The sequence below is a fragment of the Drosophila sulfurigaster genome, chromosome 3 (assembly GCF_023558435.1).
Source record: "Drosophila sulfurigaster albostrigata strain 15112-1811.04 chromosome 3, ASM2355843v2, whole genome shotgun sequence".
NCBI classification, from domain to species: domain Eukaryota; kingdom Metazoa; phylum Arthropoda; class Insecta; order Diptera; family Drosophilidae; genus Drosophila; species Drosophila sulfurigaster.
This window is the reverse complement of record NC_084883.1, coordinates 44073433-44101017: the sequence shown is the minus strand read 5'-3', so window position 1 is coordinate 44101017 and position 27585 is coordinate 44073433. Positions and strand designations below refer to the sequence as shown.

At 38.0% G+C, this 27585-nt stretch overlaps 4 protein-coding genes across 7 annotated transcripts; 1 reads left to right on the top strand and 3 right to left on the bottom strand.

Moving 5' to 3' along the window:
* Positions 1-105: 105 nt before the first annotated feature.
* LOC133842943 (ras-related protein Rab-26) lies at positions 106-19665 on the bottom strand. Of its 3 annotated transcripts, XM_062276250.1 has the most exons (7): positions 16294-16998; positions 9241-9966; positions 5671-5781; positions 2666-2774; positions 1810-1920; positions 1507-1651; positions 106-1317 (listed from the first exon to the last, which is right to left on the bottom strand). In XM_062276250.1, exons 2-7 carry the CDS (start codon positions 9940-9942, stop codon positions 1203-1205), a joined length of 1293 nt encoding a protein of 430 aa, XP_062132234.1. In that variant the 5' UTR covers positions 9943-9966; positions 16294-16998; the 3' UTR covers positions 106-1202. The 3 variants fall into 3 exon arrangements, with proteins under 3 accessions (XP_062132234.1, XP_062132235.1, XP_062132236.1); XM_062276251.1 differs by lacking the exons at positions 5671-5781; positions 9241-9966; positions 16294-16998 and adding an exon at positions 18503-19665; XM_062276252.1 differs by lacking the exons at positions 106-1317; positions 2666-2774; positions 5671-5781; positions 9241-9966; positions 16294-16998 and adding an exon at positions 18503-19665 and having other exon boundaries at positions 1512-1651.
* A 1348-nt stretch (positions 19666-21013) lies between these two features.
* On the top strand, positions 21014-22983 carry LOC133842944 (polycomb group protein Pc). Its single transcript, XM_062276254.1, has 2 exons — positions 21014-21278; positions 21734-22983. Exons 1-2 carry the CDS (start codon positions 21216-21218, stop codon positions 22841-22843), a joined length of 1173 nt encoding a protein of 390 aa, XP_062132238.1. The 5' UTR covers positions 21014-21215; the 3' UTR covers positions 22844-22983.
* LOC133842947 (probable serine hydrolase) lies at positions 22812-25744 on the bottom strand. Its single transcript, XM_062276258.1, has 2 exons — positions 25500-25744; positions 22812-25069 (listed from the first exon to the last, which is right to left on the bottom strand). The coding sequence occupies exons 1-2, from the start codon at positions 25608-25610 to the stop codon at positions 24176-24178; spliced, it is 1005 nt and encodes a 334-aa protein (XP_062132242.1). The 5' UTR covers positions 25611-25744; the 3' UTR covers positions 22812-24175.
* A 480-nt stretch (positions 25745-26224) lies between these two features.
* On the bottom strand, positions 26225-27583 carry LOC133842946 (probable serine hydrolase). 2 transcript variants are annotated; one of them, XM_062276256.1, is made up of 2 exons: positions 27380-27583; positions 26225-27318 (listed from the first exon to the last, which is right to left on the bottom strand). In XM_062276256.1, exons 1-2 carry the CDS (start codon positions 27488-27490, stop codon positions 26422-26424), a joined length of 1008 nt encoding a protein of 335 aa, XP_062132240.1. In that variant the 5' UTR covers positions 27491-27583; the 3' UTR covers positions 26225-26421. The 2 variants fall into 2 exon arrangements, with proteins under 2 accessions (XP_062132240.1, XP_062132241.1); XM_062276257.1 differs by having other exon boundaries at positions 27376-27484.
* Positions 27584-27585: the final 2 nt, after the last annotated feature.

The following is a 27585-nucleotide window of genomic DNA, read 5'->3' as shown; positions in this document are numbered from 1 at the left end:
TAACTTAATTGCATAGAGTATTTAATAGTTAAATTTCTTGGGGTTTCCTTTGATTGTGTAAATAATTTAAAATAGTAATAGTATTAAACATTTCTGTTTTGTTTGTTGTTTTTTTTTTGTGTGCGTATTTTTTGTTTAGAGTGTGTGGGATTAAAACTTAACGGTAGGCATAACACTTAACGATTTCATAAAAATAAACGAAATAGTCTCAATAAATTTACATACATAATTAAATAGTTGGTAGATTTTGTTGTTGTTGTTTTTCGTATCTTCAGTTAAGGTAAATTGAGTGATTGTTTTGTCATTAATTGGGTTTGGTTCAATCTAGGTAGGTTGCTCTCATGGCAATGCCTTTGTTTTTTATATGTATGTATGTGTAAAGTATACTTTATATGTAGATTATGTATGTATTGTTACATTCATTTTTTTGTAGTACATATTTCACATATTGTATGGCCACTAACAGCGCTATTATATTAAATACGAATTTATGCACGTCGTCTTAGCCATTTCCCATTTTCTTGTAGACGTGTTGGACAAATCTCAATGTTGCATGATTTTGCTGCGCGATGCGAATTTTCGCCACGAATTAGTTTCTTACCCCCAACAGGGACTTCTCGCCATTGTCCCCGACAAAAATAAAGTATGCACTTGTATATAGATATATATAATATATATATGTATATATTGTATTCAATGTATATGTATATATTATTCATTATTATTTATTTCTGCTATCAAAATGCCAACACAATGCACTCTGATCTTCTTCACATTTCCCCAGCAAAAATTCTCTCACATCGTGAGCAACGTTTGTTTTGTTGTTGTGTGTGTGTGTGTAAAAAAATTATACATTTTCCCTCCCGAAAAAAATGCCAGGCAATATTCAATTTACATACAAAATGCTAGCCATAGCTCTCCTCTCCTCTCGCTCTCACTTTACCTCTAAGGTCAGGGCCTTATAAAAAGCTGTGTTGCCAACGCGTGCTCCTCTCAATAGCCAATATCTTTTTGTTGTTGTCGTTTCGGTTTTATATGGAAATATTCTTTTTTTTTTTTTGGGTTTTTTGTTGTACAAATTTGCGCATTGTTTTGTGAGCTTCTCTTTGTTGGTTTTTTTTGTTTATTTATTTTGTTTGGTTTTGTGCAAGTTTTCATTGTGTGCTTTTAGGGGGCGGGGACGGTTGCGGGGCATTAACAAATTACATGTTCCTGCATTGAGCGCAAACGGATCGAGCCTTTGTATTGTCACGCACAAAATCATGCACATTGAATTTTCCATCATCGCCATGCTCGTAGCCGCGACTCTTCAGCTGCCTATCGAAGGGGAAAGAGAGTGAGAATTTATCATTAGTTGCGGAGTAAAGAAAAGTAATTAAATTCTATGGCCAACTTGAAAGTTATCATCATGTCTGTCGCTGTCTCTGTCGTGTGTTGAGTTAAGTTTTTGTGGCAAAGCAACTCTTTCTCTCTCTCTCTCTCTCTCTCTCTCTTGCTTTCGCTTACCTGGCGACCGCTGTGAATGCCAGCTCCACATTGAGTCCCGTCTTGGCCGATGTCTCCATGAACGGCACATTGTGCTCACGTCCAAGTCGTTCGCCATCCTCCCGTTTCACCTGTCGTTCGCTGCTGCTGCAATCGGCCTTGTTGCCTAGTGGAGTGGGAGTGGGAGGGACGGAGAAAGTGATTCGTTTGAAAAGCGACAAAAGTTGCACAAGTTTTACACTTGCAATTCAATTAAATGGCCCAACAGCTCTTCTGCTCTTAATCAAATCTATTTGGTGCAGCCTTTTCGAAACTCAATCTCACCTATTAAAACGATGACCACATCCTCCTGTGCATACTCTCGTATCTCGCCCAGCCAGGCGCGTATATTATCGTAGGTGGTCTTGTTGGTGACGTCGTACAGCAAGAGCAGCGCTAAAAAAGGGAGCGGAAGTGGAGTTCAAATCGAATCAAATACAACTAAGAAAGCTACAGTCGAGGGTGTTCGACTGTTAGATACTCGCTACCCAATTTGAATAAAAGCAAATTAATATACCACAATATATACTGAAATATACCAAAAGCCATTTTTTATATATCGATATGGTAACAAAAATATACCATATTCGGTATACCACTATACCGTTACAAACAAAATATACTATATTTGGTATATTAATGTACAATATTTGGTATTTCATTTGATATATTAATATAGTATTACTTTTGAAGTATAGCATATTTGGTATATCAATACACTGTCACAATCAAAACATACTGTATTTGGTATATTAATATAATATTACAATTGAAATATAAAAATATACTATTACATTCAAAATATACCATAGTGCACATACTAAGACTTGCTTGCTTGAAACATAACAAGAGCTGTCGAAAAATATTATAGATCTATCTATTATAGTCTCTTAGATTTAGTATTTTATACGACCAGACGGACATGATCAAAAATATATATACTTTATAGGATGGTAGATGAATCCTTATGTCTGTTACATACATTTCCTGCAGGCTCAAAGTTATAATACCCTTCTATCTTAAGGTTAGCGGGTATCAAAATGTAGTCCAAAAGTGCAGCATCAGCTGGGCACTAAGTTGGCCAGTTTATCACTCTGTCAGTCACTCACTCGGTCACTCCGTCACTCAGTCCGTCACTTACCATGTGCATCCCGATAGTAGGCGTGCGTCACGCTACGGAAACGTTCCTGGCCAGCTGTGTCCCAGATTTGCAATTTGACGCGCGTGCCATCGACGACGACCACTTTGTTCTATCGATGTTGCAAAGTGAGTTATGCAGCAGTCACATTTGTGTGTGTTATGCAAAAAGGAAACGTTGTTGTGTCAATGAAAACGCAATTGTTACACAAAATGCAATTAATTAACGAATTGTTGTTCTGCATGCCAAAGAGTAACACACAAAAAGATAAAGAGAGCGGGAGAGAGAGCGCGAGGAGTGAAGTTGGAGGCATTTGACATTGCGTATACGCAATGCTATACAGAGCATGCAGACAGACATCAAATACACTCGACAAAAACAGTAATACAATTACAGGTTAGCTGTGTAGGACTTTTAATGATATAAGGCAAGGACTTTGTGCCTGCTGCCTGCTCAATTCAACTTCGAGTAGCCTCAGACAGTCAGTCAATATAATAAATGCTCAACAACTGTGTGTGAGTGTGTGTGGCAGCCAGATTGAGTCTTATGTGTACAGACAAATAAAAAAGAAAAGCCAAAAAACGATGATAGAAAAAACAAACTTCTAGATAAGTAAACACAAAGTCAATGCACTGCAACATAAGACGAACATTTACGGGGAGGGAAAATTCATTTGGAGCGTAGGTAAATAAAATGAATCGCAGTAAATACACATACGAGAGTACCTTGAAATATATTTGATTTATGCTCAAACAGTTGTTGACTGGCAAACATTACTAAAATATTGGTTAAGCTCTAAATCTCATTTATTATTTAGTGCTTTAATTTACACAAAACTGCAAATCTTTATCAAATATTTATGATGCGTGCTTTAAATAATTAATGCACTTTCGATGTCAATTGCTAAACTTGCAAATTAACTCTCAATTATTTGCAATTAAAGTAAAACAAATTCAATTTACGATTCTTGATAATTCAATTATATAAATTGCAGAGAAACATTTGCTGAGCATTGTTTGGGATTTTAATAAATTGCTTCGCTTTAGAAATCTGCGGATATATTTTAGTTAAGCATTAAATACATTATTGCGTTGCTTTCAATTTGCCGTCAAGACAACAAATTGAAAAGGCAGCAACAACAGCAACAACAACTACAAAAAAAGGACGTACAGAATTTAAGGTCAGTCGGAAATCATTTAGGAAGATTATACGTAACCACAAAAAAAGAAGAATATACAGCAAAAAATAAAGGAAACACGTTAGGAAGCTGCAAAATCGGAAAAAGCGGACGCACTTATCCACACAAAACGGACTAAAAAGGATGACCAAAGGGGAAGGAGAAGGGGGGGCAAAGTTAATGGGCGACATGGCAAATACTTGTAGTTGTATTATTGTTGTTTAATAAATTTATGTGCCATATGAGCCACCAGCAATTTCTACGATAATAAAGCCCCTTAGAACTTGAAACAAAAACCTCACAATAATAAGCATGATAAAAGCAACAACAGCAACAACAACGGTAACTTAAATACGAGTAACAAGTGTACAAGAACGGAAAACACACACACGTATACACACATGCTGAACACACACACACAGACACACACTCATACAAAGAGACAACACCATCAACAAGTCCTTTTCAAGTTCATATGCTTTTTAATAAATAGCCCCAAGGAGCTTAGCCGCAGCGAATGCTGGCAAACTGCCGGGGCAAGGGTGCAGCAACCCCCAAAGGGAGACAGAGAGGGAGAGAGATAGTAGAGAGTGGGGTAGGGGGAAGGGGAAACAAGGGACAAGGCTTGAACACGAGTTAAGCAGGCGGTAAAATGTTTCGCTAAAGCGCAGAGCGCCACAGCAGCTGGAAATCATGAAAACCGCAAAGCAAACAGACAAAGAAACACGCCACAAGAGAGTTTAGTCGACACGCAGATACGCTGCAACAGGATTATACATAAAACGTATACTTAATGTGTAAGTAGTATACTTAATATGTACGTATACTTAATATTGCAAAAGTTTTTAATTAGCACAGCTGCAATAGAAAACCGTTTTATTAAATGTTAACTACAACTGTTAAATGTTAACTACAACTGTTAAATGTTAACATCAACTGTTAATTGTAATTCTTCTAATTATTAACAGAAACTGTTAAGTGTACCGGTTAAGCGTTAACAGCAACTGTTAAACGTTAATGGCAATGTTAAATGTTAACAGCATCTGTTAATTGTTAGTAGCAACTTTTAATTATTAGTATTCAATATTAACAGCAACTGTTAAGTGTAATTCTTAAGTGTTAACAGCAACTTTTTAGGAGTAACTACTAATTCTTAACGGCAACTGTTAAATGTAACTATTTATTATTAACAGAAACTGTTAAGTGTAACAGTAAGTAAACATTTAGTAATAGATTAAGTAGTAAGCTTAACTTTTAAACTGAGACACCAATTAACGTTTAACCCAAAGCAGGGTATAAGCACACACAGAAATACACACAAAGCAAAGGGAATTTCGCTTAGGGGAGGGAAGAAAACACAGTTGTTTGGGCTTGGGAATCAGGTTCAGCTTGGGCAGCAGTTATAACAAGAACGAGAACAAGAACAACATAAACCGAGGAACACACAAATAGACAGAGAGAAAGAGACAGAGAAGAAGAAGAGGGAAAGAGCGCAAGTGAGGGAGAATGAAGACAAGATGAATAAGTTTGATGTGAACGCAGGTGAAAATCGTATTCGCATAGCCTTGACAACTGTTGACAGCGTACAGACAGGCAAACAGATAACAGCGAAGACAACAGGGAGAGAGACAGTGATACAGAGAGAAAGAAGGAGAGAGAAAGAGAGGGGAGACAGAGAGTAAGTATAGTAGACACACACATATAACAATTAGTAAGTAGTACACAACAACAACAATAATATGAATAACAACAACATGAATACATTGAGAGACAGACACACACAGAGAGAGAGAGAGAGAGAAAGAGACAGAGACTGTGAGAAATCGCTTACCCTAAAATCAATGCCAACTGTGCTCAGGAAATAGCTGGGCACATAGCGACCATCGCGAAATCGAATCAACAGCGATGTTTTGCCCACTCCCGAATCGCCCAGCATTATAACCTGGCCAACAACAACAACAACAAATGTATGTGAGAGTGTGTGTGAGTGAGTATTACACATATGTATGTACATATATCTGTTTGCATGTTAAGTTGTGCTTTTGTTGTGTCTAATTAAGGTGACTTCTGCCTATTCTACAAATACTCATATTTAATGCATAGCTTATGAGAACTCATCCTGCCACCTTCCACTTGCCTCTTGCCACTTGCCTCTTGCCACTTGCCTCTTGCCATTTGCCACTGCATAACTCTTGTGGTTTCTTTTGATTTTCGCAGCTCTTTCGGTGTCGTCTTCTGTTTGTCTGTTGACTTCAGTGGCAAGCCAAGCAAAATGAGATGCTACTACACCCAGGCAATTAAAACCGCACTCAACTGTTATTTGAGTATCGTACACTCAAATAACTGTATATATAGTATATAAAATATACTAACTATAGTAACTACTGCTGCAACCCTCAGCGGTTGCATTACAAAATCTGCCCTTGAAGCTCGCTGAATTTTCTGTTTGTCAATTGCACAAATTTTCCAGAGAATTTGCTTTGCATATATAATATATTACTCTAAAATTTTGGAATGCGTCGACGACAACTTGGCAAAACTGAACTTTTAATAAGAATTTTACTGTCAATTGTTGCGCATCGCAACTTTATGCTTAATGCCGCTCAATTTTGAATGTCTACAAGTCATACAACAATATTTGAGTTCTTCAGCGTTTGTTGAGCTCTTGCTTTTACTGCTAATGAATGTTGAGGCTTAAGAGCTAATAAAAGTTTATTTAGTTGTCGGGCATTTGACACAAATGTTACTACATATATTTTAAAGCTGTTAAGATAGATTGTCAATTGCTGAGATGACTGACTATTGAAATGTTACAGTTTCTAGCAGTTGTTAAGCTCTTAGAACAAGTTTATTGTTGTTCATAAAGTTACTACACTTTTAAAGTCACTAATCTTTCTAGCATTTCAATTATTTGGAATCGGATTACTAGAGGTATACTTTATTTTATTTAATTCCTTAAATGTTATTCTTTCTAGCAGCTCTTAAATTTTCGTGGCATGATTATTCTTCATAATGATATTTCTCTTTAACAGCTACTAATCTAATCACAACAGTCTTTTAGCATGTAACATCTATTAAGATTGCATATTGTTCCGGAAATGGAATACTAGTCTTATACTTGATTTTATTCTATAATCCAAAACAACTGTTATACTTTCAAACATGGTTGATGCTAGTACAATTACTTAACTTTTTCAACTGCTAATCGTAACGTACTTCACAAAATTGAGGGCTTATACGAATTAAATTGTTAAGGAGACGGATTACTTACTTGATTTTATATTATCATTAAAGAGATACAACATTTTACAGTTTCTTAAGTTCACAAAAAAAGTTTGCTATTTAAAAAGTTACTAAACTTTAACAGCTGCCAATCGTTGCAGTATGTTAACATTTTTCAGCTGTGAAGATTGCAGATTACCGAGAAGGATTACTAGTGTTATACTTGATTTTATTTTATCACTCAAATGTACAGTTTCTCAAAGATGCTAAATTTAATGATCCTTCTTGATTAAGTTACTTCAATTTATAAGATGTTATACGTTGCAGTCTTTTAACATTTTAAAGCTGATAATTAGGAATAAGTATTACTAGGGTAAAGCTTTAATTATTCTTATGAACATATTACAATTTCTAATGACTGTTAAAACCCCAAAACAATTTGCTTGTAGTTACAGTCTTTTAACATTTATAGTTTAACATATTAACAACTCTGTTAAACTGAATTTGAAATCAAATTGCGTCATTGCTCATAGTAAATGAAATCCGTTTATGCTCACAAGCTAAGCTACATTTTATTAAGCTCCGCCACAAGCTGAATTAATTGTATAAATCATAAGTGACAAGGGTAGCTCATATAAATCTTATTCAAGCGGTTGTTCCCATTGAAATTAGCATTAACTACTTAATTAAGAGCTGCTAAAAGATGCACAACATTGTTATTGTGGGGAGCAGAGGGGAGGAAGGAGACACCTTCCCCAGTCGAGTCTATCAGCCACAGCTAATTGTGCGCCTCAACAAATAGGCCAAGTTATTTGCATATTTCAAATTACCAAAGAGCCGCAAAAACTTTGCCATTTAATGCTAGATACACACTTGTATAAATATGTATTTATATGCAGATCTCTCTACGTATATAATAAATGGTACTTTTAATGCTGGCATCTGGCAACTGGCAACTCATGCAAATATTTTTACTACCCAGGACTTTTGTTTGCAGCGCAAAAACTACGCTTTAAATATGCGTATAAAAAAAGCGAATAATTTAAATATGCAGCTGTTATACTTCTTATTCTTATACTCTTTCGTCTAGGATTGAGTCTAATGATTTTAAAGTTGAGATTGAAGCGGAGATGATGACTGTGATTTGGTTGTTAAGTTGAGCTAGGAAATTGGTTTTCTATTAACTTGTTAATTAACAAATTCTGTTCTGATTGTCAGCTGAACTTTTACCAATGATTAATGGCTTATCTTCATCTCAGTATGCCACAAAATTTGTGAATTTACTGCTTAAACTCTTTTCTTAACATTCACAACAATTTAAGTTCCCTTGACTTTAACGCTTTCTTTTTTCTAATACAATTCTTCTACTCCAATTAAAGTGTATTTGAACGCCGCTTTTAGACTCCAACAACTTGTTTTATATTTTTTTTATTCATATTTATATATAGTATATTTTTTTTATGTCTGCAGCTGCGTGCAGAAGGAAGTCGCAGCCGAGGCGAGGCATTTGTCATAATTCAAGTGAATTGCGCTAATGAAAAGCATAAGGCAGCAACTTGGCAGCTGGTTGGCCTCCATTTGTGTTCCATTCGTTGTTTTTATTGTTGTTGCAAGGACACGTGCCACACAGCGAACTAAACTAAAGTGACTCTGTGCCCAGAGAAATTAAAACTGTGAACAAGCAAAGCATCACACACAGACAATGGCAAAAGGGAAGAGCATTTAATTTCCTCTTTTGTCACTTTGCACTTTATTGAATTTTATGACTTTATTTTTGAGCTTCTTATGCAAATCCCATTGTAATCGCGCATCAACGGCAATGCCATAAAAAAATGCTCCCTGCAAAAGGAGTCGTAAAATTGTCAGTCAAACGGACAGACAGACAGACAGACAGGCTGCCAAATAATACTTAATACATATATAAATCAATTTGCGGCTCAGGTAAAAATGCTTTGAATACGATTTTCGTAGACTTGGCAGCTCCTTTAGCTTTAGCTTTAGCTCCTTATAAATACTTATAAATTTTTGGTTGTTGTTGGCGCCTGGTCTTTTGTTGTCGCCGTTTTTTGTAATGCAAATTGATAAATTTTATGCGGATTTGTCGACAAATGTTGCAACATGTCGACTACTGAGTGGGTGTGTATTGTATTGTGTGTGTGTGTGTGAGTGTGTGAGTCACCTTGCCCATGATATCAAAGTCCTCGTCCTCATCCTGACCGGGTGCCGAGGATATCATGCGTATTAGAGCACGTCCTGCCGATTTGCAAAGCGTTGCTCCAGCGCCATCATTGCCGGGTCCCACCGTCGAGGCAGCAGCAGCATCGGCAGCAGCTCCGCCTCCGCCAGCAGCAGCAGCAACTGTGCCACCTCCTCCACCTCCAGTATCGAGCAACGGTTGCTGCTCGGCAGCTGCTGTCAGACGCATGCTGCTCAAAAATCTACTGCTAAAACCATTGCCAATCGATGTCGACTGCTGTTGTGTGGATTGTTGTGCTGATTGCAACTGCTGTTGCTGGTGTTGTTGCTGCTGGAGATGATCGCGATAGAGCTGCGATGGACTCATGTAGTCGGGCAGCAGCGGCTGCTGTGACAGCGATTGCTGACGCTGATGCACAATGACGCTGGGACGTCGCTTCGGATAGCCATCATCATCGGAATCATCCGAGGCAATGCCATTGATCTTGTCGAGCGTTTTCACTGGCAACTGCCCTGGGGTAATGTGCTGCCAAGTGGGTTTGACCAGCGATTCGCGGCGCGTGGGCGAAGCACTGCTCAAAGATGGTGCAGTGACCAAAGATGGTTTACGTGTTGCTCCAGTTCCGCTGCCACTGCTGCTGGCAGCAATCGAATCGCTGCGATAACGTGTCTGCTGACGTCGCATCTTATTTGAAACCGTTCAATGTATCTGCTTATGATTTTGAGGCAAGAAAATCAATAAACTAACTGTTAACCATCATCGTCATCATCAGCGACAGCCGAAGAAGCAGATGATGAAGGCATTGATATCGACAGGAGGGCCGTAAAAACAACCCTCGGAGTAAAATAAAGGCAGCTCTTCCCTACTCAACGCAACTCAACTCAATCGAAATCCGGGTGCAAAGTTTGCTTTGCTGAGGCAGCAGCAATCAAAAGGCAAAAGCTGAAGCTGAAGCTGCTGTTTGCCAGCAAAACTTTTGCCCCGAAAACTCATTAAAAATCATAAAACAAAAAAACAGAATACAGCACGCAAACAAAAAAAAAAAGATGTACAAAAGCAAAAACCGATGCGAAACTGAAGACAAAATATATATGTTATGAATGCCTAAATATAAACACAAACACACTCCCACTCTCTCTCTCTCTTTCTCATTCTCCTCTACTCCTTCCCCGTGTGCTTGCTGCTCTGTCTCTTTCAGTTTTGTAGTATTATATATTGTATATATTTACATCGTAATATAGCTGTAAATTTCATTAGCCCGCCAGTTATAATTTACTTTTGGCCAGTTGAAAAACAAATTACAAACTCACAAAATTCCCAAACGTAACACAACAAGCTAGCATTCAACTTTAAAGGGACGACGACGGCGATGGCAGAGTCACAGGTGCAAATTGAATATAATTGCCTTGCCAACGACAGAGACCCAAATGAAAACCGAAACCTACCGGAGCCAAAGCTGTCCTCAGGGCCAAAAATGGCTGACATTGTCGTTGACAACGCACACACACACACTCGCATGGTGTGGGGTCAGATTAGAGTGTGAGAGAAAGAGGGAGAGCATGTGGAAAAGGAAGAGGAAGAGACTGGGTCGTGACCACGCCGCTAAATCAACAGTTGGCGTTGCGTGTACCAACCACAAAGCCAAACAACAAACACGCGCGCCTCTGCAGCCAAAAACACACACATACACACACACACGCAGAAAAAGCTCAGAGCAACATTTCGGTTAATAATGAAGAACTGCAAAGGATTCGAACTAGCACGCGTGGGAAGCCAGCAAACAAACACAAACCACATTATTAACGTTTGGCCAGCCGAAAAGTAGCTATTAATGCATAAACCTCTTAATTTCCCTTTTATACGCACCGCCACGCCAAATGTTGCATACTTTTGCGCGCAGCGTGTTTGACATTGAAATCTCGCACAGGGTGACTCTTCAAATTACGCGCTTTAATTGTGTTGCATACTTTTGGGCAGCAAAGTGAATCGCTTGTTTAACATGGCAAACACATCTGCGTTGATTTCAATATTAAAACATATTTGCAACAGTTTTGCAAAATTAATTACGACCGAAATGATTGCTAATAAAAATTTCGACTGCATTTTGCGCAGTAATGAGGAGCTTATATTTGTTTAATTAGCAACAGTTTGCGTAATTGAAGCATACGATTGATTGAATTGATTTTTGATTTCATCTATATTTCGCATATTTATGTTATACAGAGTATTTATTCTTTAATTCCAATGCCTAGTTACAGAGCATGTCTTTATTACCTCGAACCATTTTCATCTGCATTCCAAGAATTCCAACATGAGTATCTGAATTCATATTTATAACCGAATTATAAATCGAAACCCACATTTTTGCTTTGGTTTCTGTGTGCTAAGAATGTTATAAGTCTTAGCAACTATCGATTTAAATTAAAATTATTCATCAGTATAAAATAGTATGAATTTAAATATGGTCAGATTTAATATCTTCCTTCTACTCAATTTAATTTATGTATCAAAAATGTCTGCTAACATTTAATATTTGTTTCTAAGTCTTATTTGTTTGCATTCTAATTATATTTTCATTAAAAATTCCATCGATATCAATAATTCAATCAAAGCTAAAGCCATTTTCATGGTGATTTTAGTCAACATTTCTTAAAATGTTCAAAGGGGGATTCTAATTATATTTGAGCATGAAATACCAACGACATCTATAATTGTATCAATTCTAAAGCCATTTTTCATGGTGTCTGGAGGTTAATGCGATTTGCAGTCAAAACAAGCAAATGAAAACAAGATGAAAATGTCAATAGTCGGATTGATGCTTGGCATGCATAGAAATTTTTGCACAATTTTCCGAAGGTCAACTCTTTGACAAAGCAAAAGCTGCAGAAGGTGGAAAATCGGAGACTACTTTGGCCATGGCACGTTGCCTGCACGTTCTGCATTCTGTTCTGTGAGGCAACAAACAGCTATTCACCTTTTTAGTTGCCGGGTCGCAAGTCAATGTGCCTTGTGCGCACATTAAAAACGTTTTATGTAGCAACAGGCTGGCTGGCAGCCAAGTAGTAAACCAGACTCGCAAGCACTGAACCAGCCAAGCGCAACTGGCGTCTTGTCTGCACCTGTCTGGTCTCCCTTCCCCTCCTGACCTTTCTTTCCCATCTTCTTAGCCGTCTGGTAATTGTCGTGAAGTTAAATCCAACTGTCCGACTGCCTCTTAAATGCTAGTGCACGGCACGTGCACAGCCTAGATTATTTTCGGGATTTAGGTGCTACACAGTGAGGGAAAACTTAAGCTCTTGCCAATAACTATTTCATCTCAAAAATTAAAAACATCAAAAAACATGTTTGAGGCTTATTGTTTGATTGATTTTAAATTAAATTGAGGGTTGAATTTTACTGCGTATTTGTTATTTGTTACTGACATTTGTATGTCTAGTTTGGAAAATGTAAGAATCATAATTGAAATGATTTACAATCTTAAAAAACATTTCTACTAAAATATGATTTATATACTTCAATATTATTAATATATGATAGTTTATTCTATTTTTGAATTATCATTTATTATTAATATTGAAGTATATAAATCATATTTTAGTAGAAATGTTTATAATTGTAAATCATTCCAATTATGATTCTAAAATATTATTTATATCTAATATTATTATTATAGAATATAAAATATATTATATTTATAGCTATATTTCAAAATTAGAACTTAAAATTCATTTCAAAAAGTTCCGAAGCAGACACAAAAACAGTTTTTTTTATATACTCGTATAATATAAAGCATTTCCCATTTCTTTCGAATATTACTGATTTACTCAATATAAGAAACAGTTAAATTTACTTTATTATTGGAGAATTCTATGCGAAGTTTAAACATGCAAGTTGAAGAACAAATATGTCTGCAGCTTTATTTTAATTTGCCAATTTTCTCACCGTGCAGCACGTGTTGTTTAATGTTATTAGTAAAGTGATAAGACCAAAAAGGAATGCAATGAAAGCGTGGCTTAATTTGTAAACCGATAGCACTTGTATCATTCCCTCGTTCAGGGTCAAAGGGCACACTTTATTAAAACAAAAAGTATACATTACACAATTAGAATGTCGACCTGAGCAGCAAGAAGAAAGTTTTGTGTCAAGTGTTGCTATATTTACACTAGATGCCTTTATGCTGAATTCCAGTTTGAGTGAAAATTTGTAGAGTAAATAATTTTATGCTTGAAATGTGATATGAAATGATGCCCAGCAATCATCTATGCAATATTAAATGTAAATTCTTAAATTTGCATTCTTTTCTCTTCGTTTTGGGGCTTTCGCAACCCTTTTTCCTTTTTCGAATTTTATTCAGATTCGCACCCCAAATTTTGTCGACCCGTAAAATAACCTTTCAGCAGCAGAAGTGGACGACGCCAAACAAAAATTGATAATACAATCAAGCTACTAACATTGTCAATCATTATGTGCCGATAACAAAAGTTTTTAATTGGGTTGTGCTTGCAGCATTTTCCACGGAAAAGCGACGGTGTCAAGTGAAAAGTTGCGAAACGAGAACGACAACGAAAACGAAAGACAAACGCTTGAGTGAATCAAATGGCATTTTGCAACGTTTTTTCTCCAATCGCCTTTTTGCGTAATTACATCAATAATCGTATCGTACTCTCGTATAAGGCACAAAAATAAATGGACCCTCAGATCACGGCCTGTTGCACAGAAGAACACGCAACACGCAACAAGGTGGGTTTGGTTGTGTCAAAAGCCTACGCAAAAGGCGGTTCAGCTGCTGCCTACAAACACGCACACGTCAAAGTTACAAATACACTTCACAAATAACAAAAAAAAAAGTATGTAAGATAGCTACAGGCAAGTGTGGTCGACTGTAAGATACTCGCTACCCATTTTTTAATAAAAGCAAAATGTGGTATTAGTCTCAATATATACCAAAAAATGACTGAAATGTACTGAAGACAATATTCAGTATATCAATATACTATTACGTTCAAAATATACAAACATACTTAAATATAACAAAGACTGTATTTGGTATATTAATATACTATTATGGTCAATTATAAAAAAATACTAAAATATGGCGAATACTATTTTTGGTATGTCAATATACCATAGAGTAAAAATTAAGACTCAAATCAGACAAAAAATAACAAGTGCAAAAATTGTATCTCTATCACTCTGACATCCAGGATTCGGACAGAGAGACGGACAGACAGATAGTCAGACAGACATACATGATCAAAAATATGTATTCTTTTTTATGATCGAAGATTACTCCTTTTGCTGTAGGCACAAATTTATAATACCCTTCTTCCCTGTAGTTAACAGGTATAAAAAGGAAAAAGGGACACATTGATGGGTGGCTGAGTCTGGGGTTGATTCATCGACATACATACATACTCTCAGACACATTCAATCATGCGCTCAATCACGCAACTAAAATGAAGGCAAAGTGCGCAGACAACAGCCGCAGAGCTGCCAGACAATGGCTTCCTGATTGCATGGACAGCTTTAAGGAAATAACCAACACACACACACACACACACATATATACAATGCCATGGGAATGTGTGTGCGTAGGACGTTGTTGTGATTTTAACAGGAAACTGGGCGAAACTGGACAATCGACAGCTTCACGTTGATGTGCGGCTGGCGTAAAACATTTTATGGCACAAATGAAAGTAATCAAAGCCACTCAAGAGCAACAGCAATAGAGCTAGGAGGAGGGAGCTAGGGAGATAAAGCATAGCGAGCAGACCTAAAACCCATAGATTTGTATAAGTAATCGGCTTAAATTGCATTTGCTCAGCACAGCACAGCACACACAAGTTGTGGCAGCCAGGGCCATGGCGCAACCTAAATCCTTTTCTGCTGGACTCGCTGCCTGTTTTTGCATGTATTTAAGAGAATGTTTTATAATTGCATGGAATGCAGGCAACTAACCTTGAACCTGAGCAGCCAGGCTTAAGTATCCCCAATCTATCCACGTGCATTGTCTTAGAAAAGGGGTAATAACAACAACAACAACGAACACTTCGACTCCGACGACAACAGCCACAAGCTAAACAGGAGCAATACAAATTGACCTTCGGCCATTGAAAGCACTTCAAACTGATGCGCATATCATCAACGCCTGCCAGTTTAATTAATGCGCATTTGAGTAAGACAAATGCTAACGAGAAAGGGGACAACACATCCAAGGCAGCAAGGATACCAACGAAGATATGCAACTGCAGTTGCCAAATGGATTATTTTGAGCTCAACAGGATTTCGAAGCATCTCTCTTCGACAGAAATTTATCGTTCTTAAATAACAAAAGGCACAGCAAAGCAAAGCAAAGCAAAGCAGAACAGAGCAAAGCTTTAAAATTGCTGAGCACAAATCAAAAATAGATAGCATACTTTTATGGGCACTTCAAATGAAAGCTCACATAAATCATGCCTCTTATGAAATGCAATTGAAACTCGATACTCCAAATACAATCGAATTCATTTTGCTTTTAGAAAAACAATGCTTCAGGTTTTAATTATTTCTCAGAATTTGTGAACAAAGCCTCAGTTTATTAAAAAATAGTAATTCAATCATACTCCCTAATTATTAATACATCTAAAATATTCGAAAAGAAAAAAGCAAAGCAAATTAATAAAGTAAAATCAATTTCTATTAGTTACGTTCAACGTAAATTGTTTTCGTTTATTTTTAAACGCGCACACGGGGCTGCTCCAGTTACCCAGACACTACAACAGACCGACACACACAACCATACACACATACGCATCGACAGGGAAGCCTCCAAAAATAGCTGTAAAAAATGTTGTTAAATTGCACGAATATTGTGCGCTTGACGCGACGCGCTCAAAAGTATGCAACAGTAAATTTGCAGCGCCAAATGAGTGTGCGTCTATGTATGAGTGAGCTGCATTTATATGTGTGTGTGTGAATGTGTGAGTGCTTTGTAAGTCTGGCAAAGAACAATGCTAAAAAGGTGAGTAGTGTTCAAAGCGTTCGCTTTCACTTTACATTTTCCAAAAACGAAACGAAAACTTATTTAAAACTCTGCGCACAAAAGACAGTCAAACACACAGTTTGTGTGTTGTATGCAAAATGAAAACTTTTTGGGAGAAGCGCGACCGAATGCTAATCGAAGCGTCAACGGCAGCGCACAAAACTAAACTGAGCACGCAGCGAGAAGCATCTGGAGCAGCAACCGCAGCATCCCAAACGTTTCAAGTCCTTTCCACAGTTTGTCGACGAGTCAAGTTCGTGCCACTTCGGCTTTTGGCTTTGTAACACACAGACACACACACACACATACATGCAAATACACATAGAGCATACACGACACAGCCCTGGCCTAGAAATGCTGCCAGCCAATGTCGAGCACGCGCCGAGGTTTGACTACTAAGGGATAGCAAGAACAAGAGCGGGGTGGAAGTATCAACGAATGTAGAGCAGGTGGCAGGTCGGCTTCAATGGCAAATATAACTGTTGCACTTGAACTTCATTGCCTTGACGGCCATCGGTTGCTGCTGTTGCTGCTGCGACTGATGCTGCGGCTGCTTCGTGTCGACGTGACGCTTCGTGACAGCAGCTGCGAACAGCTAGCTGTGAGCTATGAAAGCTGTGAAAGTGAAAGCCGGCAACAGGTAGTGGGCCAAGGGTGAACAATAAAGATTCGTTGCCTACTTTGCGGGGCGCTCAATTGAGCTGTCAACTATGCAAATTGTTAATTAAATATTATTTCAGGCTTTTGTTATGAACATCTAATGGAAATAATGTTAAGTTTTAAATAAAAATGAATTCAATTTAACTAATTATTGATAAATTGAATTATGTTTGACTCGATTTCGAAAAATTCCTTTTGATATTTTGATGTTTCAAGGTAATTATAGTTCTACTACCAAATATGATAACTTCAGTTAATTGTCCATTTACCAGATTTATACTAGAGACTAAATTAAATTTTTAATGATGAATATAGGTCGCTTCATGTTCTAACTTTAGGGAATTAGTTCCATCAGATATATAACCATAATTTTTTCGCAATTCAATTAATAAAAAATACAATTTATATTATTACAATTAGTGCACATGTTTTCTTAGAAATATAACCATTACTATTTTCCAAAATTTATTATAATACAAAAATACAATTTTTATGCTAAGTATCCATTTTTTGTTATAAATTTGGTATAATACAAATTTATAACTTCTAGCATACATAAATTCTATTTCTATAATCAATTCAGAAAATGTGAATAATATATTTCCTTAGAAATATGACCATTATTGTGTTTCTAAATTTATTGTAATAATATAATCAATGTATGTAAGCTAAAAATTCGTTTTTTAGATGAAATAAAGGTTATATTTCTAACTTCTCTAATATTTAATATTATTATTTAATATTTTGACTGTTTAAGCTAATGTTATTCATGACACTTTTCTCAATTCCTCTAAAGCAAAAATTTCAAAGCCACACGCACCATTTATTGAGTCACATAAATAATTAGAAGTGTTCCGAGTTTATTATCGCTATGGGAAGAGCGCAATGTGGAGCGATAAAAAGTACTAGATTTTATTATATTAATCACAATTTTGCGATATTTTTGTGCATCACTGATGCGTGACATGACATAAATATTATGGTACGCCCACAGCTACACAGACATATAGAGAGAGAGGTAGACCAAAGCAACTCAACCTCAACCTAAAACGCTCTGCGCTCCGTTACGAGGTTTATTTTTATTGAAGCGAAGCGGCAACAACAACAAGAACAACAGCAACGTCAACAACAACACTAACATGAACAACAAAAAAGAACGACAACAAAATCAATGCCAATGCGCTGTGGAGATTTGTGCGTGATAAAAATAGACAACATAAAGTACACGAAATCGCGCCAAATGATTACCGACAACACACAACAATATGTTGCCTATTTGGCGTGGCACTAACGAAGCTCTTGCGGCTGCTGCTCAATTACAGTTAGCACACACACACACACACACACACTTACACACAGAGACATACAAATGTAGGCACAGGTGCAGAAGTGACGTACGCATAGCAAAGCCACAAAATGGGATTATGATTATATATGTATGTATGTTGAATGGATAAGCGTATTTTGGATGGTTTTTAATCATGCACAACAAACAAGACTTTGAGGGAATGCCAAGGATACAAAGGATAACACCATCCCACCCATTCAGTTAATTTCACTTACCGTCAGCGCAATTCCAACGGTGGCCGAGAATGAACCCAAGCGAAATTCACCCGTATTGTATTTGACTAGAAAGGAGGTTTTGCCCACGCCCGAATCACCGAGCAGGATCGTCTTATGATTGATGGTATCATCAAAGGGCTGCAGATTAGCCGTTGGCTGTGACTGATGCATGTCCACCTCATCGTAGCGATACGACCGCCAGCCATCGTCGTAGTCATCCTCCAGATCGTAGTCCGCATTGCCGTACGCATACAATTGCATTGCCTCGCGAGACGGACGATATCCAGGATATCCGCTGGCAGTGCGCTGTACGGGCGCCATGATGGCATCGTCATGATAGTGATGGCTGCTCGTTAAACTTTGCTGGCTGCCTCGGTTGTTGTGATTTGTGTTCGGATGATGATGATGATGGTGCTGATGCTGTTGGTGTTGCTGGTGCTGGGAAATGGGCGCTGCGGGCGGATTGTAGCAGCCATCGCCGAAGGGGCGACGACGCAGCTCTTCGATGCGTGCCTTTGTCGTTTCCGCATCCTCGAAGACATCGTCGCTCATGCTACTCGCATCGTCGTGATGTGTTGTCGTTGTTGTGGTTGTTGTCGCCATTTTGCGTTTTGGGTTTGTGTCTTGGCTATGCGCAGCTCAACTGAGCTGAGCTTTTTCGTTGAGCTCTAGCAGTGCTTTAGTGGCGTGTAGTATGCTTTTTGGCGCTCTCTCTCTCTCTCTCTTTCTCTTTTATTGTTGTGCTTTCAACTCTCTCTCTCTCTGACGCTCTCTTTATGACTTTGACATTTGGCGACGTTTTGGCCGTCCGGTTTTATGGCACGTTTTCTGAATGAATTTGATTTTTGGGCTTTTCGACGGGGGGCTGCAGTGTGCAAGGCGGTTTGCCTTTTAATATTTATATATATATATATGTATATATGGATGTGTGTGTATATATATGTATATTTGCTCTAAACTTAATATCCGAAATATGCTTAACAATATTGAAATTCCCTAAACGTATATTCGTTAGTTTTGTTATAAATTGAACTTTGTTTTATTTTGTCTTTTATTTGGTGTTTTGGTTGTTTGGTGTTTTCATTAAAGCCACTAAATAATTGTTAGGTATAAATTGTAACTAGCTAAACATATTGACTAACATTAATTTTGGGTTATCCGCTAATTGGTGCTGTTTTTATTATTTTATTCACTAAGTTGAGTTTGATTAATATTAATTTAATTTTTTTGTAGTTTTGGTTTTGTTTTTGCAGATTGCACTCTGCTTGGTGTTTTGGTTAAAGCTTTATGTTGAATTGGTTTTTGTTTTGTTTTGTTTTTTTCCTTTTTTTGGTTTTTACTGTTTTGTGTCTTACTCTTTATCGAGTGTTTTCACGATTTTGCTTTAGCGAAAATATTGCATTTGGTTTGTTTTTCTTTCTTTCTTTTGTTGTTGTTGGTATTTCACTATCACAGCATAAATAAAAATGTCGTCAATGGCGTCGTCGACGTCGACGTTGTCGCCTGCGCCGCACTAATTAGGCAGCCACATTGAGCCCCCGGCCGCACTTCATCCACATCCACATCGACCACATCGACAACAACATCCACTTCATCCGACGATGCTGACGTCTTCATTTCTCGTTTTTGTTATCTGTCAAACGCAATAACGGCAATGGCATCCTGCCCGAGCTCGAGCGCGACAGCTAGTGCCATTCATCGACCCAATCTATGACGACAAAGCAGGCCCAATTGACAAGGGCAACAACAACATCGTATTACTCCACATCCTTTGTGGGTCATTGTGTGTGCGTGTGTGTGTGTGTAAGTGTCTGTGTTCTTGTGTGTGTGTGTGCAAGTGTAAATGTCGTGTAGCGGCCTGTGTTCACATTTTCGATTTATCAGCTTTCTTTTTATCCGTTTTGAGCACTTAACACTATTATTTAATTGATTTGGTCGTTTGCTTTTCGATTTGTTTGTTTTCTAGTGCAAAATGTTTTATCACATTGTTGTTTATACAATTTAGATTTGTATAAAAATCATTTTGCACACTAACACACACGTAGACGATGCAAATTTGATTTATTTTGCTCACTCTTTGAATTAGAGAGACCGAATTTATTGAACCCTAGAATACCGCTACACTTTTTTGTAGGCTCCTTTCAACTAGGCTCGTCAGGTCACATAGCACAATCCTCAAAACATACAATCCACTATCCACAACAAAATTGCCCAATGAGACCGATAAATTGTGGCGGCTTATCGATTATCTACTAGACTACCTAAGTGTAACCATGTACGGTATATTTAAAAGTAACAATACAGTCCATTTCAAAATTGAAATATACCGAATGTAAATAAACCAGTTTAAAAAGTTGTAAATGTTGTAAATCAAGTGTAAAAAGGTCGAATTTTAAAGAACATAAAATTAAAGCAATACATTTTTTGGCTGAAGAACAAGAAACCTTTCAAAATAAATTTTAGTATATTTTGAAATTGAACAACTGCAGTCACTCTGATTTTCAGCTTTCACCACCACAGCCACATTGTTTTGCAGTCAGTGAAATGTCAGTCGCAATTTGTTTTTAAACAGTTTTGAGTTAAAAAAGTAAAAGATTTTAACATATATTGAGCTACAAGAACATTAGTTAAAGCACAAATCAATTGTTATTATTGTCAATTTCAACGGTGGAACAATAAAAGCCTCAAAATTGGTAAAGTGGACGGCAACACAATGGGCAACTCGGACGATCGCGTCTATGCTGCCGAGAAAATCATTCAGAAGCGCGTTAGAAAGGTACGTTCTAGAAAATCAACAAACAAAAAGCAAAATATTAATAACAAGAACCACATATGAAAATAAAATGTGCGCAGCAAAGACACCACAAACATACAAGGTCACATGTCCTTCGAAATTTCCAGCAGAGGCTCGCATCGTCCATCTGCTGGCAGCTGCGCTAATGTCTCGTGCTGCATTCGACAGCAGCAGCAGCAACCACCATTTGCGCTATGCGTGTGTGAGTGTGTTTGTATATGCGTGTTGTTTTTGTTTTTGCTGCGCTGCGTTTCGGCATCGATGAAAAATCAATTAGTTCGCCGAGTGCCCGTGGAAGTGTGTGTGTTTGTTTGTGGTACGCGCCAAATGTTTTTGAATGCATGATGGATTGATCCTTTCACTCGATTGGAGATTGGAGAGTTTAAAGAGAAGTGTAGAGAATGCATTTTAATCAGCATACAAAACTCTTGTTGCAGGGTGTTGTGGAGTATCGTGTCAAGTGGAAGGGCTGGAATCAACGCTATAACACTTGGGAGCCAGAAGTGAACATCTTGGATCGCCGCCTTATCGACATCTATGAGCTGAGCAATAAATCCTCGGGTACGCCCTCGAAACGTGGTGCAGCGCTCAAAAAGAAGACAGAGAAGGAACCGGATCCAGAACCTGAATCCGAGGAGGATGAATACACCTTCACCGGCGATGATGTACCCGATAGCAATCAGACACCAACGACATCCTCTGCTGCCGTTGGCGATGACAACAAAAAGGATAAGGAAAAGAAGCACCACCACCATCATCATCACCATCATCATCAGCAGCAACAACAACAGCAACATAACATCAATTCGAACCAAAGCATCAAGTCCGAACGCATCAGCAATCGGCGTTCCGAATCGCCGCTAACGCATCATCACCATCACCATCATGAATCGAAACGTCAGCGAATGGATCATAGCTCCTCATCAAACAGCAGCTCCACCCACAATGAAAACAACTCTTTCGTTCCGGAGGCAGACACCAATTCCTCCAGTTCGGAGGATCAACCGCTTATGGGCACCAAGCGTAAGGCTGAGGTGCTCAAAGAGTCGGGTAAAATTGGCGTCACCATTAAAACCTCACCAGATGGACCTGCAGCCAAGCCACAACAAACGCCTCAGCCAACGGACTCAACTACGTTGCCCAACAAAACGGAACTGCAGAGCACAGAAGCCGAGACGAGTGAATCATCATCAGCCGCCGCAGCAGCGGCAACAACAGCCCCAGCATTTGCCGAAGAAGAGGATGATGAGTCGTCATCAGTGGCGTCTGCAGCAGCACCTGCGGCAACAGCGCCGCCATCGGAGAATAATAACATACCAAAATTGAGTGGCGCTCTGGCATTAAGCCAGAAGCAACCATTAACGCCGCTATCGCCGCGAGCATTGCCACCGCGTTTCTGGTTGCCCGCCAAGTGTAACATATCGAATCGGGTGGTCATCACGGATGTCACAGTCAATCTGGAGACGGTCACCATACGCGAGTGCAAAACAGAACGAGGATTTTTTCGTGAACGCGACATGAAAGGCGATTCCTCGCCGGTGGCTTAGGCAACGCTTTCCAATGCACTCCAAAACAAAATGAAATTGTAAATAGTTCAACAGCGAGTGAATCTCGATTTGCTAAATGTTGAAAAGCATTTTCTTTTTAAGTAAAAACTTATTTATTGTATTTATTTTTAGTCTAGAAACTAGTTGTTGTTTTATTACAATGTTTAAAGAGCTCAGACCCGAGATTGTTGAGCAGTCCTCAAACTTTGGTGACTGCACAACAATGCTGGGCATAAGACGCATATATAGTTGTATGTCTAGTAGTTTAGCAGAGTATATATTAACACCTATATATTTATATATATATATATACCATATAGTATATGTATATATAATTATTTAACGTATATGTATATTTTTCTATAAACAATTTGAATCTGAAAAAAAGAAAATGAAAAACCAAAACACACTCATTAACGCAAACAAATCCATGCGAAACTGAAGCAATTGCTATTACGCTTGATATACACATTTACATAATATTAACAAGAACATGAAAAGCAACCATGCAAAACGAAAAAAAAAACATAATTAACAATTATATACAAGTATATATAAATAGAAATTATATTAAGTATATGTTACAAATCGGCAGAATATTTTTTTTATTTCATCATATTCTTAAATGTAAAGATTTGCTGATTTGAGACACAAAAACTGATACAAATGATATAAAAATATATATATTATATACATATATACATTTAAGTAAGAATGCATCATATTAGATATTAGCTAATTGTAAACTACGCATGCATAATTTAATTTATTTTTAAAAATTGTTTAATTTTATGTTGTAAGATATGGAGAAATATTGACGATCTACTCGATTGTGCCGTGCACAGCTCAAGATTCCCCAAAATCGTAGATCGTCAATTTTCCACATGGTTAACAATTTCTTTTAAATTGTTCTGTACATTTTACATTCTGAATAAACGGACGACGCACAATGAACATTACGAATTTGATGATGATAATGATCCAAGAAATGTTTATTCAGAGCATTGTGTGCGTAGTATTTTACTATTATTATTATTGGTTAATTTTAGTTACGGCGCTAATTCCAAACATACAAAACTAACTCGCAAAAGTTTTCAATGTTTGCAATTTTATCCTAACATTAATGTTATTGCCAGTATCAAACGGTAATTAAACTTAAATAGAATCAACATGTTGTGTTTCGTTTTTATTACTCTTATCGTCTAAATTCGTTCGTCTTGTGGCCACAAATATCATTAGTCAAACATTTAAATATCAAACAATAGCTTAGCTAAGGGAGGGTTAAGTTTGTACAGTGTTGGGAGATGAGTTGAGTAAGGATTCTTCACATTCTCATAAGGGTCTGCATCGGTTAATAAACGAATTGATAATATGCGCCACCTTCTCGGGCTCATTGAGATGTACATGATGCGATCCCTCGACTTCTTGATACTCGAACAGCGGATTCTTGCGCAGCACCTCCATTGTTGCATCGTAGTATTTCTTATCCTCGTAGTATGGAGCCTGCAGAGCTTTGATAAACAGATGCGGCGCCTTGATGCGTGTGGCCATCTCCAGCACAACTTCAAGTGAGAGAGTGTAGAACTGTGACGTCTTCAGTCGATTGTCTCGCGAAAAGTAATACTTGTGCGGCTCGTGACTCGAGGGTTTAACATTGCGCTGCAACAGGTACTTGCAAGCCTCTATATCGACCGACTTGTTGGAGCCCTGATGAAGTCGCTCCACAAGCTGATCCCACTCGTATGACGGCGGTTCGCCGCCGTTGCGCATACGCCTTTCCAGTTTCAACGAACTCTCTAGACGATCGGACAGTGCATTCACAATTTGTTTTGCGTTGCGTACGGGCGGCTTGAGCACATCGAGGCCCACAAACATATCGAGTTTCTCAGGAAACAGTGCGCCAAATACAAATCCGTTAATTGAGCTCATCGAGTGACCCAATATGGAGACTTTGTCCCAATTGTACTCCTCCATTATTCGCAGAACCAGATGCACATAATCAATGGAGTGATACATAACGCCATTGGGCATCCATGACGATAATCCATGGCCTGGGGCATCGATGCTGAGCAATGGCAGGTGATTGGGTAGCAGCGGGGCGAGAGTATCGAATGTTCCAGCATTGTCCTGCCAGCCGTGCATGCCCAGAATGGGACGAACATGCTTCGGGCCATACCATTTGCCTGCAATGTGGCCCCAGGGCACCGGGATGCTCACTTCCTCGTACTGCAAACAAAGAGATGTTAGTGTGATTCAACAAAAATTTGTGATGATGAAATCTCTACATATGAAATATACAAGAGAAAGTTTTTTAATATCTGAGTGTAACAGATATACTAAATTCAATTTTTAAATATATATTTCTTGAAGAGTCGTGTGGTAATCGTCAACATAATTGCCCACAACAATAAATGCTAATAAATGTTGCTTACGTTGTTTTCGCATATATGTACATAAATCTCGATGAATATAATGATTAATGATTAATTATTGACACAATACAAGCACATTAAATTTTGTGAACGCTTTACTCCGCCTAATATAATAAAAACATACAATTAACAAAAAATGTATGATTAACTAATGACGTTATTGCTTTTAATTCAAATTTTTAGCTGTGCCCATAATTTAGTTAGTCACTGTGTTTGTCACCTACATGTTTTGTGAGCGCCTTCAAGTTATTTGCTGAACTTTGACCGTGAGCGTGACGTAGACTTTGCTGTGCTCCACTTGCCAGCAGGCTCAGGAGACTCCTTGGACCCTTCATTTGAGTTTTTGTAGTGAGTATTACACTTTGTTTGTGCCAAACGTATTGAATAATATCACTGACGGCAACAACTACAGCTAACGTGCACTTGCTCAAACGAAATTAAAACATATGATCAAAAGTGTATCAGTGTGCTAGTGATGGACCTTCATCGAATAGTGACGCAAAGAAAGCTGTGCGCCGACCCATAAATACCCTAGACAATATTCATTAATCTAAAAAATAACAAAGAAATAAGTAAATAGCAATATTTTCTAAATTTTCGCACTTAAAATATTAATATCTTTAAAAATAATGCTGTTTATAATTGATAAAATAAATAAACTTAGATTCAAATTTAAATTGTTACACACGCATTGAGAATTCATCATCGCCGCACATGAACAATCAAAGATAGTTATCGAATTTGCCATCAGTTATCGACAAATTGTAAACAAAACATGCAGCAGCAAGCATTCAAACATTATGTTGAACTAATGGACTGTGTTCTATCTTAAACTGATTATTGGTACTAATTATAGTAAGAATAATCTAGACCTATATCTGATTGTAATCGTCATATTTCAGGAAAGTGTAGGCGTCATCTAGATAAGTAAAAATGATAGAACTGTCAGTTTGAACTTTGGATTTGATTCGGATTCTTTATTTTTTAAGAGTCAGCATTACATGGCACTTATTCGTAATATTATTGACATTGCAATTATGCTTCTTGATTACTTTTACTTATCTCCAAACATTGTTGTATCAAAACAATATCATTTTCTATGAGTATCTATTTACAGTTTATACTAGGAATCTTGACTATTAAATTTCACACATCTGGTCTATATTTGTTAATGAACGCATTGATTAAAGGCGCTACTTTCTCGGGTTCATTGAGATGCACATGGTGAGATCCCTCGACCTCGTAGTATTCGAATTGCGGATTCTTGCGTAGAACATCCAGTGTAGCATTGTAATACTTCATGTCTTCGTAGTAGGGAGCCTGTAGGGCTTTTATAAAAAGATACGGCACATTGATGCGTGCCGCCATCTCCAACACAGTCTCATTGGAGAGTGTGTAAACAAAGGATGCCTTCACACGATTGTCATGCGAAAAGTAAAATCGATTCGGGTCTTGCTTGGATGGTTTGCAGCTTCTCTTCAATATATATTGACAAGACTCAAGTGATATGGACTTGCTTGTTCCCAGATGCATTCGTTCCACCAGTTTATCCCACTCATATGAAGGCGGCTCAGAACCCTCAAGCATGCGTTCCTCCAGTTTCAAGTTATTCTCCAGGCGCTCTGCAAGTTTATCAATAAATGTTTTTTCACTGCGAATCAGGGGCTTCATCACGTCTAACCCAATAAACATATCTAGTTTATCTGGAAACATTGAGCCAAATACGAAGCCATTGAGGGAGCTCATCGAGTGACCCAATAGCGATAGTTTCTCCCAATTGAAATACTTAATGATGCGCCGCATAAGTTGCACCAATTCGATAGAGTGATAAGCTGTTCCCTTTGGTAGCCACGACGAGAGTCCATGACCCGGTGCATCGATCGTGAGCAGTGGCAGATGAGCTGGCAACAGCGGGGCAAGCGTATCAAATGTGCCGGCATTGTCCATCCAACCGTGGATGCCCAGAATGGGACGTACATCTTTCCGGCCATACCATTTGCCAGCAATGTGTCCCCAAGGCATTTGTATGATTATATCCTCATGCTAAAATAGAGAGCGCATTAAGTTCAATCACATAATTAATGCAATTGTATAACCTACATACATCTCTTAGCGAGCCGGCTGCACTTTGACCATGAGCCAGACGCCTGGCAAAGCTCTGCTGCGTTCCATTTCTCAACTGTCTCAGCAAACGCAGACTTTGTTGGCCCTTCATTTTGTTATATCTCAATGTACACGTGAATTGGAATAAATTAAATACACATATAACTAGTGTAGCAAAAGACACGATCGCACATCTATTAGCGATGT